The sequence below is a fragment of the Pelophylax lessonae genome, assembly GCF_965119305.1.
Source record: "Pelophylax lessonae genome assembly, chromosome: 1".
Lineage (NCBI taxonomy): Eukaryota > Metazoa > Chordata > Amphibia > Anura > Ranidae > Pelophylax > Pelophylax lessonae.
This window is the reverse complement of record NC_138768.1, coordinates 520,625,049-520,639,377: the sequence shown is the minus strand read 5'-3', so window position 1 is coordinate 520,639,377 and position 14,329 is coordinate 520,625,049. Positions and strand designations below refer to the sequence as shown.

Below are 14,329 nucleotides of genomic sequence, written 5' to 3'. Positions count from 1 at the left end.
TGAACCCTCACCTCTATTTCTAACTGGCTGGGTTGGTATTGCATAGCAGCTGTTGAACACATTCCACTGGCTCCGTGTTGTAGCTCAGGCTGTGAGTAACTGCCCCCCCCTTCCATCACAGTCACTGTGCAGGGCATCAGGGTTCTTGAGGTTGCATGGTGTCAGTCTATCTGTGTTAAAAGAACAAGAGACACATTGTAAGGAGCGGAAGGGTAAAATGGGAGAACCTGAATATACAACATTTTATTATAACAGGAAGTTCAATCTCATGTCTGTTTCATGTGTCATAAGCACACAAACAATTTCTTGAACGAAATCTGTGCTTTGCTTATGCAGGGAAAATCTTTTTGTTCCCTTTTAATGAAAACTTTCAAAGATGCATATAGTTACCTTCAGCTTACAGCACCAAATAGAATGGTGGAAATAGGCGAAACACAGGTTTGCTTTAAAGGTGATCCTTGCCTTTCTTCTTGCTAAGCAATCTAACAGTATCTACACCCTAAGCCCTTTATTGCTCCCTCTTTCATGTCACTGCTCTCTAGCAATCCCTAGACTGCAACTGTGAAAACTGTGTAAAAATGTACTTTACCTTGAAAGCCTGTTTTGTAGTCTGTGTTCAGTCTATATGAACATAATGGCTCTACTGAAGTTAGCCAACAGAAAAAAAAATCAGTTAAATGAGAATGAGAAAGGAAAAGCAAAAGTAAAATGAGGTAAAGTTGATTTTTTTTTTACACACAGTTTCCACAGGTGTAAAGCAGCAGAGCAGGGAACAGTGAAAAGCTTACAAACAGCCTCCACATAAAGCCACTGTTGGATGGGACAGAAAAATAGTATGGGTCACCTTAATACAGGATTTCTCAATCAGGGTTCCGTGGAACCCTAGGGTTCCTCCTGAGGTTGCTAGGTATTCCTTGAGCAATGGCAATTTCTGCCTCTAAGATAAGTTTCCAATGACACCATTGTTCCTTTTAGCTATCTGTAAGGGAGTAATTATTCCCAATGATGACAAGAGTAAGGAGCATTCTTCCCACTGACTGTCACACTAATGTGTCATGAGTTATAGATTTTTAATTTTTTAGCAGGGGTTCCCAGAGACCAGAAATTCATTTCAAGGGTTCCTCTGTGTTGAAATGGTTGAGAAATGCTGCCTTAATACTTAGCTATACTACCTATTGTCACAGCATACACTTTCAATTTATATACATAATAAAAATTGCAGCGCTAAATAAATAGAGCTAGTGACGCAAGGCTTTCCACACATCAACCCGAAACAGTAACGGCTGATCCTACGGCGAGCCGATAGAGTGGATGCATCGGCTTTACATGTGCCTGGGAGCCGCTGAGAAAGCTGTCTGTTCGGATTGTACTTCCTGATCGTAATTAGCGATTGGTCATACGGGGAGCAGAGAAATAGATCGTCAGTCTCTTACTTTGATGTAAGTGAAATTTGTCTTTTGCTTAATAAATTTATATTGGTTTTACTTCAAAGTGGATCGTTCCTTATATTTTATACACACTGAGATTATCCCTATATGAAGACAGCCCTGCCATTACAGAGGCTACTCTACAGGATTTTAAAGGCTTAACTATTTTATGTTGCAGGTGAGCGCGCATTTTAGCCACACACATTGGTGGAAGATTGCAACCAATTTTTGGGGGCACTGCACAGTGTTCACAGCACATGTGGATTTTTTTTTGTTTTCACTTTATATTATTTCACGGGCACATACATGCATTTCACAGCACGGTTTTCCACATGCACTTATTGAATAGTGGTTAATGATCCTGTTTTATCTGTGTATATTTTGGCATTTTTTTTTTTTTTTACAATATTACACTATATTGCTTTCTATATTTTTTCACATATCTGGGGATAATACGTTGAGAGGAGAAGTCACCCAACTGATTGGAAGATTATTTCGATTTATTTACAAGCACTGACAAACCAACTGATGAATGGATGAACTTCATTTTTTTCTACACTTTTTCAAATGTATTTTTTGTTTTTTGTACGTATGGATTACTATTGTAATTGGGACTATTTTTTTCTACATTTGAAGACATTAAGATTTTTTTCTGATCACAACTGCTTTAAGAGCCGGTTCACACTTGGTCGCCTGACAAGTCGCAGTGGGTCGCCTGCCATAGATTAGCACAGGACCCGTTCTAATAGGAGCGACACAAGTCGCTCCGACTTAGAAAAAGGGTCCTGTACTACTTTGGGGCGACCTGGAGCGACCTGCATTGACTTCAATGATATGAAGTCCGTGCATGTCGCTCCAAGGTCGCGGTGCGCGCTGTGCACCGCAACTTTACAGGTCGCCCGGGCAAGTCGGGTCGCCTGCATGTGAACCGGCTCTTACAGTAATTTGCACTTTCTGGATATTTATGTTTATGCTATCAATAATGGTTTTATTTACACGTATTCCTACACCTGAATAGCACACCACCCTTTTCTTTCATATTATTTCACTTTACAAGCCTTTGAGTACGTGTTTTGGTGAGCGCTGCAGTTCACCATAAAGGTGTGGTCAGTGGTCGCCATAGCAGCGCACCTTTCCTATTGCCTCTTTTTTTTTATTTTGAAAAATGGTTACTAAACACTTACAGTAATCCAGTGAATAGTCAGCGGTTAAAATGGTAGTTCCCAGGATAAAGACAAATTGTATACAAGCTCAGTTGTCGTGGTTAGTTCAGATAGACTACGTCCTACGTGTTTCGCCATCCCCGATGATGTCACATAGGAGGAAACATGTAGGAAATACAGTACATGAAATCACTTCTAAATGTTTATTCTGCTGTATGAGAATTTTCTTAACTTTAGTAACCTCTTTATTTTTGATATGAGATTAGCATGCAAAAAAAAAAAAAACCAACCAGATGATTATTCGTCCGATAATCTCATCATGTGTGCCAGGCATTAAAGATAGGATTTTTGTACTTACCGTAAAATCCATTTTTCCTAATTGACGGACACAGCATTCCATATTCAGAACCATAGGGTTATATTGCCCCCTACAGGAGTAGGACACTAGGCAGAAAAAAAACACTTGGCTATTCCTATGGGCAGTCCTAGCTGGTATACCTCCCATTCTCTGCTAAAGGCCTTTAGCTTAGTAACAAGCAGGGTCAGAAGTATCAAAACTCCACAGAGGGGTGGGTGCTGTGTCCATCAGTGCACTTAGAGAAATTGATTTTCCGGTAAGTAAAAAAATCCTATTTTCTCTTTTGTTCATTGACGGACAGAGCTCTCCATAATCAAAACCATAGGGACACCCCAAAGCAGTGCCAAAACCTGAGGGGTGGTAACAAAAAAATCCCAAGGTAAAAAAAAAAAACACAAGAAGCCAACCAGGTAACAAGCTCAACAAAAAACTGGAGCCCAACCTGAACAATACACCTCCAAAGAGTAAACAGGCCATCTAAAAGAGCAGCCTGCAAAACCTTGCAGCCAAAAGAGGCATCTGCAGATGCCAAAACATCCCTTTTTTAGAATTTTGTGAAAGTGTGCACCAACAACCAGGTGGCCGCCTTGCAAACCTGTGCCACTGACGCCTGATGACGGAAGGCTCAGGAAGCACTATGCGCCCATGTAGAGTGCACTGTCACAGGGAAAGGAGGAACCCGACCCTCAAAAGAATAGTCCTGAGTCACTGTCTGTCCCCTTATCTTTGTGGACCATCAAATAGGGGGTACGACTAGATAATGCCGCCAGTTCCAATACCCTACGAGCAGAGGTAATAGCCACCAAAAATGCCACCTTCTGTGACAGCGAAAGCAGGGGAATCTCCTGAATTTTTTCAAAGGGAGGTTTCTGGAGAACTGAAAGCCTCAAGCTCAAAACCCACAGCAGTAGAGGAGACCGCACAGGTGGAGTCAGGTGTCGAACCCCTTGAATGAAAGTACGCACCAAGGAATGTGCAGCCAAGGGTCACTGAAAGACGATTGCCAAAGCAGACACCTGGCCCCTGATGGTACTCATGGTCAACTTCTGCTCAACACCTTGTTGAAGGAAGGTCAAAATCCGAGCCACCGAAAAGGAACGAGGGTGAACACCAATCAACTCGACGAGATGTACGCTTTTCATGTACGATGGTAAATCTTTCTAAAAGTTGACTACCTAGCCTTCAGCATAGTAGGAATCTCTGACCCAGGCAAACCTCTATCCTTCAGCACCTGGCTTTCAACAGCCAGGCTGTCAAAGTCAGCGATTGAAAAACAGGAAGGTAGATCGGCCCTTGGGACAGCAGGTCCTTCCTTAGAGGCAGCCTCTAAGGGACAATGGCGACCAAGCTTGGTCGGCGTACCAAGACCGGCAAGGCCACCAGAATGACCAGAATCCCTTCAGTCTCAATCCTGCGCAGAAGCCGCAGAAAAATCTTGAGAGGAGGGAAAGCATTAATCAGAGGATACCGGCCCCAAGGGGCCAGCAGAGGCCCGCCAGAGGATCCAGAGACCTTGCCACAAACCCCGGTACCTGCCTGTTGAACTGAGACGCCAACAGGTCCAACTCGGGTCCAGGGGGAGAGGGAGCTTATCTTTTCTCAACATACCACAAAATCAGGCAGGCAACCCCTCACCACCAAAATGGGGGGCTGTCGGCCACAAGGAACACTGCAACTCAGGCCAGGATCCGGTCATATGGGGTTTAACTTGAGGGCCAGCCCCTGTCCAATGTGACTATGTCGCGGCCGACCCAGCATGGAGCTCTGGTCTGTGCACGCTCGCTGGCCAGATTAGAGGGACCACTGGATCTAGCTATCCAGCCCATATCCCACCCCAGCAGTTGATTGTAGATCTCACAGGAAAAAAAAAAGCAGTAAAAAAATGCCTTTTCAAAAGGAATAAATTGCCAGAACCAAAAGATCTTGGCAGGGTGCTAGGCCCTTACTCCTGTCTAGGCAGAGAGGGGGGATGTATCTCAGCCAGGACTGCCTATAGGCTAAGCCAGGTCTTTTTTCTGCCTAGTGTCCTACTCCTGTAGGAGGCGATATAACCCTATGGTTCTGAATATGGAGTGCTGTGTTCGTCTATGAACGAAAGAGAAAACAAAAAAAAACAGTAGCAAGCACTACTTTACAAAAGCATGGGCAGATGTCCCCATAGACTATGGCTAGCTTAAGGGGTCTTTTACAAGGGTGTAAAGTCTAAAGCAAAAAGTATTTCTATGGGTGAGGGGATGTAAATGGATGATCATCCGTTTAAATCCATCTACATCCACTTCATTTACGATTTTTTTTTTTTTTCCTTTTGTCACCAATGATTAGTTTCTTGAACAACTAATAAAAATGGATGTATATCAATGTAAACTGGACTGAGCTGAACTGAAGTGGAAATGGATATAAACTGAACTAACACTGATATGCAAAGCAAAGTAATATAAAAGTGATGTAAACCTCAATCAGTATTCATCAGCTTTTTCTTAGCAAAAAAACTTGGCTATACTGATGATGCTCGTGTAAAAGCACCCTTAGGGCCACCCAGGAGCATTCAGAATGACTTGAATTTTTTCTTGTAGAATCTTTCAGATGACCAAAGGTAGGAATGAAAAAAGGGGCAAAGCCAAACACAAAATGAAATATAGGCAGCCCCCAGGTTAAAAACAAGATACGTTCTCTAGGTTTGTTCTTAAGTAGCATTTTTATGTAAGTTGGAACAGGTACATTTGTTAGGTTTAACTCCAGCCAAAAAAAATATTTTAAGTTTTTTGGATAGCATAAAGGAAGGGTTAACACACCTGTAACATTTGTTTTGCTGTCTGTGCCCCTGTTCAGAGGATTTCACCTCACTTTCTCTTTCTGTGACAATTGGATTTTGAAAATTTTGAGTTTATTGTGGAAACAAGGATTGGTGAGAAAAGCTTCAGTGGAGACACCTTTTTCCCATGATAACTCTTACAGGAGTGAATTTCCTCTCTAGGGGTAAATTTTTTCTTACTTCCTGTTGTCTCCCTTTCGGTTTGAAAGTTTGAGTCGTATGCAAGTCAGATGTTTGTAACTCGAGGACTGCCTATACACTACTTGAGTCAAGGCATTCATTCCTGACTGCGCACATGCATGCCACAGACTGATGTTTTGTAGAACCATCCACCAGAATAAACCCATTTTGGTAGCATGATAACGCTAGCCATAGATTTGTGTCTATAGTCCCACTCTCCAACAAAAACCTAGAAGGCTCCTTGAATGCAGATAGGCTCTCATTACGCTTAGAATTGCTGCCGTCATCAATCCCATGATGTGCATGATTTGCCTTATGGGTACTTCCCAGAGCAGCTTGAACATTCCAACCAGGGAAACAAACTTGCTTATTTTCTCCTCTCTAAAAAACTTCTTCTGCTGATCTATACTAGGAAAACGAACATCTGGGAAGGAATAAAGTTTTACCTTTCCTTGCTGAACATCCAACCTAACTAAAAAGTTCTGGAAGACTAGGTTGAGCTCGGAGGTTAATTTTTCCCTGAACTGAAAAAAAAATTGTCTAGATAAGGAAACAGACCCTTTCTGAAGCAAAAAAGACACCATTACTTCCGCCAAAATCTATGTAAAGATCTGGCATTCTGCATTGAGAACAAATGGGAACGCTCAAAACTGCCAAAATAGTATGCCTTTTCTGGTCTGCATTGCAAACTTTTTGAGGAGAACAGTGTATGGGAACATGCAGTTAGGCATCCTGGACATCCAGTGCAACCAGGAACTGCCTGGACTAGTATTCCCTGCACTAATAAACTCAATAAATGCACTACATTTTAGATCCTTTGTAAAAGATTTTTCTCCAAGTTTAAAACCAACCTGTATTATTATGAACTCTTTAATTCTAGAAACACACAGGAGCAACACCCTTGAGAAAGCACTAGTTCTCCGAGACTTGCAAAGTGAACTGTTGTTTTGAAAGGTACAAGACAAACATTACCGCTTCTGCATTCCCTTGGCCTTTTGGGAGGTCTGTTATGTACAACTGGCGGTGAGGGGGGGGGGGGGGGGGGGGGGACAAAAATTCTAGGTGATCATCTTTCCTTATGATTTGAAAAACAAATGGGTTTATGCGGACTTCTTCCCACTGTTTAAAAAAAATAAATAAATAAAAAAAAAAAACTTCCCCCTACCCCTGAACTGGCATTACTTGTTCTCCTTTGGGGGTTCACTAGAAGTGAGCAGGGCACCACCTTCCCCCCCCCCCAAGTCTTGTTAAATTATCATCACTTTTTGGTGGTCTGATCTTTAATGTAACCTGTCCGAGACCTGTTTTTCTGGTTACGGAACATTTTCTTGTTGCAAAATCTATTATGTTTAGAGGGAAATCCATTTCTCTTCTCAAAATAAATCAAAACAGTCTTCAAACCAGAACCAAAAAATAGGATTTTTGTACTTACCGTAAAATCCATTTCTCTGCAGTTGACGGACACAGCTCTCCATATTCAGAACCATAGGGTTATATTGCCCCCTACAGGAGTAGGACACTAGGGTGAAAAAAAGACTGGGCTACGCCTATGAGCAGTACTAGCTGGTATACATCCCCCTCTCTGCTTTAGGCCTTCAGTTTGGTAACAAGCAGTGTTAGAAGTATCAAAACCGTCTCCCGAGTATCCCAAGGCTAAACACAAGAAGCCAACCAGGTAACAGGAGCTCAATGAAAAAACAGCTGGAGCCCAACCGGAACAATACACCCCCAAAGAGGGAACAGACCCTCTAAACAGCAGCCTGAAAAACATTGCGGCCAAAAGAAGCCTCCACAGATGCCAAAACATCCACTTTGTAGAATTTTGTAAAAGTGTGCACCGACGACCAAGTGACTGCCTGCAAACATGCACCGCTGACGCCTGATGAAGCAAAGCCCAAGAAGCACTAAGCGCCCAAGTAGAATGCGCTGTTACAGGGAAAAGAGGAACCTGACCCTTGATAGAATAGGCCTGAGTCACCGTTTGTCTGATCCATCTGGAAATGGTCGCAGAATAAGCAGACAGCCCTTTTCTTGGCCCGTCTGTGATCACAGCGAGTCTGACCTCCGAAAAGACTGCCAGATACACCAGAATCGCCTACACCCCATCCAGGGCTCCAACGCAAATTCCTTGGAATGAGTGGGCCTGGGACACAAAGAAGGCAATAAATGTCTTCATTTAAACGGAAGTCAGAGGCCATCTAAGGTAGGAACGACGGGCATGGACAAAGAACCACCTTATCTTTGTGGACCACCAAATAGGGGGTACGACAAGATAAGGCCGCCAGTTCAGACTCCCTGCGAGCGGAGGTGATGGCCACCAAAAAAGCTACCTTCTGAGACAGCGCAAGCAGGGGAATCTCTCAAACATTTTCAAAGGGAGGCTTCTGAAGAACTGAGAGCACCAAGTTCAAATCTCACAGCAGTAGAAGAGACCACACCAGGGGAGTCAGGTGTCCAACCACTTGAATAAATGTACGCACCAATGAATGTGTGGCTAAGGGTCACTGAAAGAAAATCACCAAGGCAGACACCTGGCCCTTGATGGTACTCAAGGCCCAACTTCTGCTCAACACCTCGTTGAAGGAAGGTCAAAATCCGGGCCACCGAAAAAAGGATGAGGCTGAACATCGATAGACTCACAAAATGAAATGTACTCTTTCTACGTACTATGGTAAATCTTCACAAAGGTAGATGTCCTAGCCAGGTCGTCAAAGCCAGCGACTATAAAGCAGGACGGAAGATTGGCCTTTGGGAGAGCAGGTCCTCCCTGAGAGGCAGTCTCCAAGGGACAACGGTGACCAATCGCACCAGGTGGGTGTACCACAACCGGCGAGGCCAGTCCAGGGCCACCAGATTGACCAGAATCCCCTCGGCCTTGGTCCTGTGCAGAAGCTGCAGGAGAAGCTTGATAGGAGTGAAGGCGTAGATCTGACGATACTGGCTCCACAGGGACACTAGAGTGTCTGTGGCATCCGCCAGAGGATCCCGTGAACTTGCCAAGAACCTCGGTACCTTTCTGTTGAGCCGAGATGCCAACAAATCCACCTCAGGGTTGCTCCTCCGCAGACATATCAGATAAAACCCTTCTGGATGAAAGGACCACTCCCCTTGGTCCAACGCCTGCCGACTGAGATAGTCCACCTGCCAATTTTCCACTCTTAGAATGTGTACAGCGGAGAGGATCGTAATGAAGCGTTCTGCCCACCAGAGAATGCCAGCTACTTCCAGGCTTTTTTTTCCGCCTTGTTGACTGACATAAGCCAAAAGGGATTGTACACTACCGTAGGGTGGTACCACGAGTACACGCATATACCATGGTAATATGAGCAACATCCCATAATTAGATTAGTTAGATAAAGGCTAGAGAAACATGGACTTTTTAGGCATCAATAGTAAATATCACAAAGTTTTATTAATTATACAAAAGACAAATAAATACACATAACACAAATATAAAACTATATAGAATGGGGAACCATCAACCGAACCGCATGTGTCTGTCTATGGAAGACCTCTGTGAGGTCATGGTCCCCCAGTGGCTGTCATTGCGGATAAGGTTGAGCAAGAAATTGGTGTAGGTTCAAGCGCAACATGTTTCCCGACGTGTCGCTTCCTCAGGAGCTCATCAGTACATTCTACATAAATAAAGTCATGGTAAGTACAATTCATAATATATATACAAATTAGGGCTGCCACGACGCGTCGACGTAGTCGACTACAAAAAATCGTTGACGTGCGTGAAAAGCGTCGACGCGTCAACGCGTGACGTCACACGACCCCTGGCCGGCCGCCGCGCAGCTTGAAGCATTGCAGGCTGGGTGAAATTCACCCGCTGGGCTCCGTCGGAGACGAGAGGTGAGCGCTGACCGTCTCCAGCACCCCTGTACTCCCTGTACTGCCACAGCTTCTGCCGCAACACATTCGCCATCCTCCCCGATCACCCAGCTACTTAGACATGTCACATGTGCGGCGCTACACCGGCTTGTAATGGCCTGTACTAGGTGGGAGGGCTTAGTAAGTGGTCTGTACAGTACAGACCACTTAGTAAGCCCCCCTCCCAGTACAGACCCCCCAGTAAGCCCTCCCACCCAGTACAGACCCCTTAGTAAGCCCCCCTCCCAGTACAGGCCCCTTAGTAAGCCCCCCTCCCAGTGCAGACCCCTCAGTAAGCCCTCCCACCTAGTACAGTCTGTACTAGGTGGGAGGGCTTACTGGGGGGTCTGCACTGGGAGGGGGGCTTACTAAGGGGTCTGTACTAGGTTGGAGGGCTTACTGAGGGGTCTGTACTAGTGTACTGGGAGGGGGGCTTACTAAGTGGTCTGTACAGTACAGACCACTTAGTAAGCCCCTCTTCCAGTGCAGACCCCTCAGTAAGCCCTCCCACCCAGTACAGACCACTTAGTAAGCCCCCCTCCCAGTACAGACCCCTCAGTAAGCCCTGTACTAGGTGGGAGGGCTTACTGAGGGGTCTGCACTGGGAGGGGGGCTTACTAAGGGGTCTGTACTGGGTGGGAGGGCTTACTGGGGGGTCTGTACTGGGAGGGGGGGCTTACTAAGGGGTCTGTACTAGGTTGGAGGGCTTAGTGAGGGGTCTGTACTAGTGTACTGGGAGGGGGGCTTACTAAGTGGTCTGTACAGTACAGACCACTTAGTAAGCCCCCCTTCCAGTACAGACCCCTCAGTAAGCCCTCCCACCTAGTACAGACCCCTTAGTAAGCCCCCCTCCCAGTGCAGACCCCTCAGTAAGCCCTCCCACCTGTACTAGGTGGGAGGGCTTACTGAGGGGTCTTCACTGGGAGGGGGGCTTACTAAGTGGTCTGTACTGGGTGGGAGGGCTTACTGAGGGGTCTGTACTGGGAGGGGGGCTTAGTAAGTGGTCTGTACTAGATGGGAGGGCTTACTGAGGGGTCTGTACTGGGGGGGGTTTAGTAAGTGGTATGTACTAGGTGGGAGGGCTTACTGAGGGGTCTGTACTGGGAGGGGGGGCTTAGTAAGTGGTCTGTACTAGGTGGAAGGGCTTACTGAGGGGTCTGCACTGGGAGGGGGGCTTACTAAGTGGTCTGTACTAGGTGGGAGGGCTTACTGTGGGGGTCTGTACTGGGAGGGGGGCTTACTGAGGGGTCTGTAGTGGGAGGGGGGCTTACTGAGGGGTCTGTATTAATTACAGGATTAATTAGCTAATCAAAAAAACACTAAATTAAGCAAAAAAATTAAAATAAAAATAATCGTTAGATTAGTCGACTAATCGTAAAAATAAGCGATAGACTAGTCGACAGAAATTAATCGTTAGTTGCAGCCCTAATACAAATACTGTCATCGTAGCAGTTAGTGGTGGGTCTCCCACAGAATAAAACTCGCTGTGCCAGGGGGGCGTGGCCTGGAGCATGATGAGATAAGTCACTGGTAGTGAGAGCTCTGTTTACATCGGATACGGTACAACTATGCTGCATTGAATATCCTTGGAAATCTTCTACTTGCTTGTTCCCCGTGTCCCCCTGATCTGATATCACTCTGCCAAAGTACGCTCACCACTAAAATAGAAGTAGTAGTACCTCTTATTAGACAGGATATGTCTAAACTTCGGGATTGTGTCACTGAAGCGGAGACCCGCATTAGCAGTGCAGAAGATATCCTGCATCCCCTGCAACACACTACAGAGAACATACAGCGCCAAATACAGCTTCTGCATTCTAAACAAGAGGATATGGAGAATCGCCTGCGTAGGTGCAACTTAAGATTTATTGGATTTCCTGAGGAGGGTTCTGACCAGCAAGTTTTCTTGAAGACCTTCTCACTAAAGCATATGGACACGAGGCCTTCTGAGATGTTTGCAGTGGAGCGTGCACATCGCATTCCTGCACGACCCCCTCTCCCTCAGGGGCACCTGCCTCTACACTCATCACTAAATTTCAAAATTTTAGAGATAGAAACAAGAATCTTCGCCTTTCTAGAGAAAAAGGTAACATTCCTTTCCAGAATGGACATGTGGCGGTGTTCCCTGACTTTTCCAGCGAGGTCCAGCAGCTGAGAACCCGGTTCCAGGAAGTATGGAAAAATCTGTGTGCCCTTCACCTAAAATACGCCATGTTGTATCCTGCAGGCCTGCAGGTGGAGGAAGATGGGAGTCCAGTTTTTTGAGGACCCTGAATTGGCTTCGGAGTGGCTGGATCGCCGAAACGTACCTGTCATTAATTTTCTGCTGCTTGATAGCCAGTGAGTACTTTTTCTGTGGGCAGATATGCCCCCCGTGGCTAATAAGCTCTGGCCCCCACTCCACAAGCTTTATATAGTTCTCTGGACTCCTGTGTAGACTTGAGGCCTCCATGTGCATCCTATGATATCTGTGTTTTCTAAGTACACTGCCCAGAGGCTCATAAACCTTCCTGTGGCTATCTTGTGTGAATGTTACGACTGTTTCTGGTGCTTGTAGGGAGACTCCTCTGATGTCACTACCGTGAACTACGGACCAATTTTTTTTTATGGTCTTTCATCACTTAGTGCCTTTAAGAGAAGTAATCGCCCCCGTGGAATTTTTATCTCCAATGCACTGTTCTCTTTATTTGCTATGTTTCAAGCCTGGTGCCCCAGCTAATGTTCTGCAGCTTTTTGAAGGTGCGGAGTATGTGCTGGAGATTTCTACTTGCTATACTAATGGTTACAAGGTTTAGGGTTTATGCTTGCACGTGTTGGGGTATGTGTAGAGCTGGGAGGGTAAGGGTTTTTATTCTTATTTTTTTTCTTGTTTTTCAAAGTACAGTTATGTACATACTATATAAAACAGCTGGAATAGTAATGTAAGTGCACTAATATATGCCACTATTATGTTTTTTTCTGTTCTTATGCTGCCTGTCGTGTATACAGGCCCGTTGCTTGGGGCATTCACCTCTGCTGTCCATCCTTATTATCTTTTCCCTCCCTGATGACACCTCTCAAATTATTAACCTGGACGGTTCATGGTCTTAGGGACAGGGTGAAGTGCACCGCCATACTGTCTTTTTTAAAGAATCAACGTGCAGATATTACTGTATTGGTTGAAACACATGTTGTGGCTCATTACAGTGAGCGTTGTAGAAACCATGGATTGGCTGGGCTTTTCACTCTACCCACACTAATTATTCTAGGGGAGTGTCTGTACTTATCGCCAAATCTGTGGCTTTTGAGATACGGGCGGTGGAGTTGGACCCCCAGGGCAGATATGTTTTTTTACTGGTAATCCTCTCCTGATCTTGGCATGGTACATGCCATCTCCCGATAATTCTAATGTACTGACTGGGGGTTCTCATTCATGTCTCGCCATCCTTCTGTCTCGGCTATTTGATCGGGCAACTTTAATATGGTTACCAACCCTAGTCTGGACAGAATTGGACTTGATGATGGAATACCACAGTCTGATCGCGAGACCAGATTTGCTCGCCTCGTGGCGGATTTCAATCTGGTTGACACATGGAGGCACCTTTATCCCAGACGTAGGGCTTTTTCTTGTTTTTCTGCACCTCACTACTCTATGTCCCATATTGATCTTATTTTGCTCTCCCAGCGGCTCACTCCTAGATTGCAAGGTACAGCATTTGTGCGCGTATATTGTCAGACCATGCCCCATATTGGATTACCCTCACGCCCTTTGCTAATCCTCCTAGTCCAACCTGGAGATTGAAACCATTCGTGTTGACTCTCCTACCTGATCTTAGCAAATTGGCTAATGAATGCTTTTTTAGTTCTAACACCAATAAAGCCACTTCATTGGCCGTTTGGGAAATGTTAAAAAAACACGCCCGTCTATAACTGATCAAACATATCACTAGATATAAGAGATCTTACAATGACCCAACTACGCTCTTTGGAGGGACAAAATCTAGCAGCACCCTCTGCCGAGTCTCTCAAATTCAAAATTCAAATTACAAACTAGGCTAGTTGATCACCTTTGTTATGAAAAAGCTAGGCAAAGACTGTTTTTCACAAAACAAAAGATTTTTGAGCATGGAGAGCGGCCAGGCAAACTACTGGCCTATTTGGCACATCTCAACTCTAGACCTCCAGTTGTAATCACGTTACACTCCCTGACACTTGGCTTCATTACCGACCCAGAAACTGTCACAAAAGAATTTTCCGCCTTTTTTAGGGAAGTCTATAGGTCTAGAGTAGACTACTCCCTGCAAACCCCATGCGACTTTCTGGATAATCTCTTTTTCCCCAAATTAACTGAAGAGCAGGTAGCAACCTTGGAGGCCCCTATTTCGGAGGATGATATTACTTCCGCAATGGCTCATTTTGCTAAGACGAAAGCCCCAGGGTCAGATGGGCTGCCGATAGAATTTTATAATGAGTTCCCTGACACCCTGGTACCCAAGCTGCTAGAGATATACCAAGCTGCCTTTGGGGCAAACACATT

The 14,329-nt window shown here is 45.2% G+C and overlaps 1 protein-coding gene across 2 annotated transcripts in view; it reads right to left on the bottom strand.

The window, feature by feature from the left end:
* SBNO2 (strawberry notch homolog 2) overlaps positions 1–14,329 on the bottom strand; it is a 197,775-nt gene that overhangs the window by 148,228 nt on the left and 35,218 nt on the right. For both annotated transcript variants that reach the window (XM_082264661.1, XM_082264662.1), the window contains exon 2: positions 12–170. In XM_082264661.1, the coding sequence (XP_082120787.1) occupies positions 12–137 (126 nt within the window). In that variant the 5' untranslated portion in view covers positions 138–170. The remainder of the gene's footprint in view (positions 1–11; positions 171–14,329) is intronic.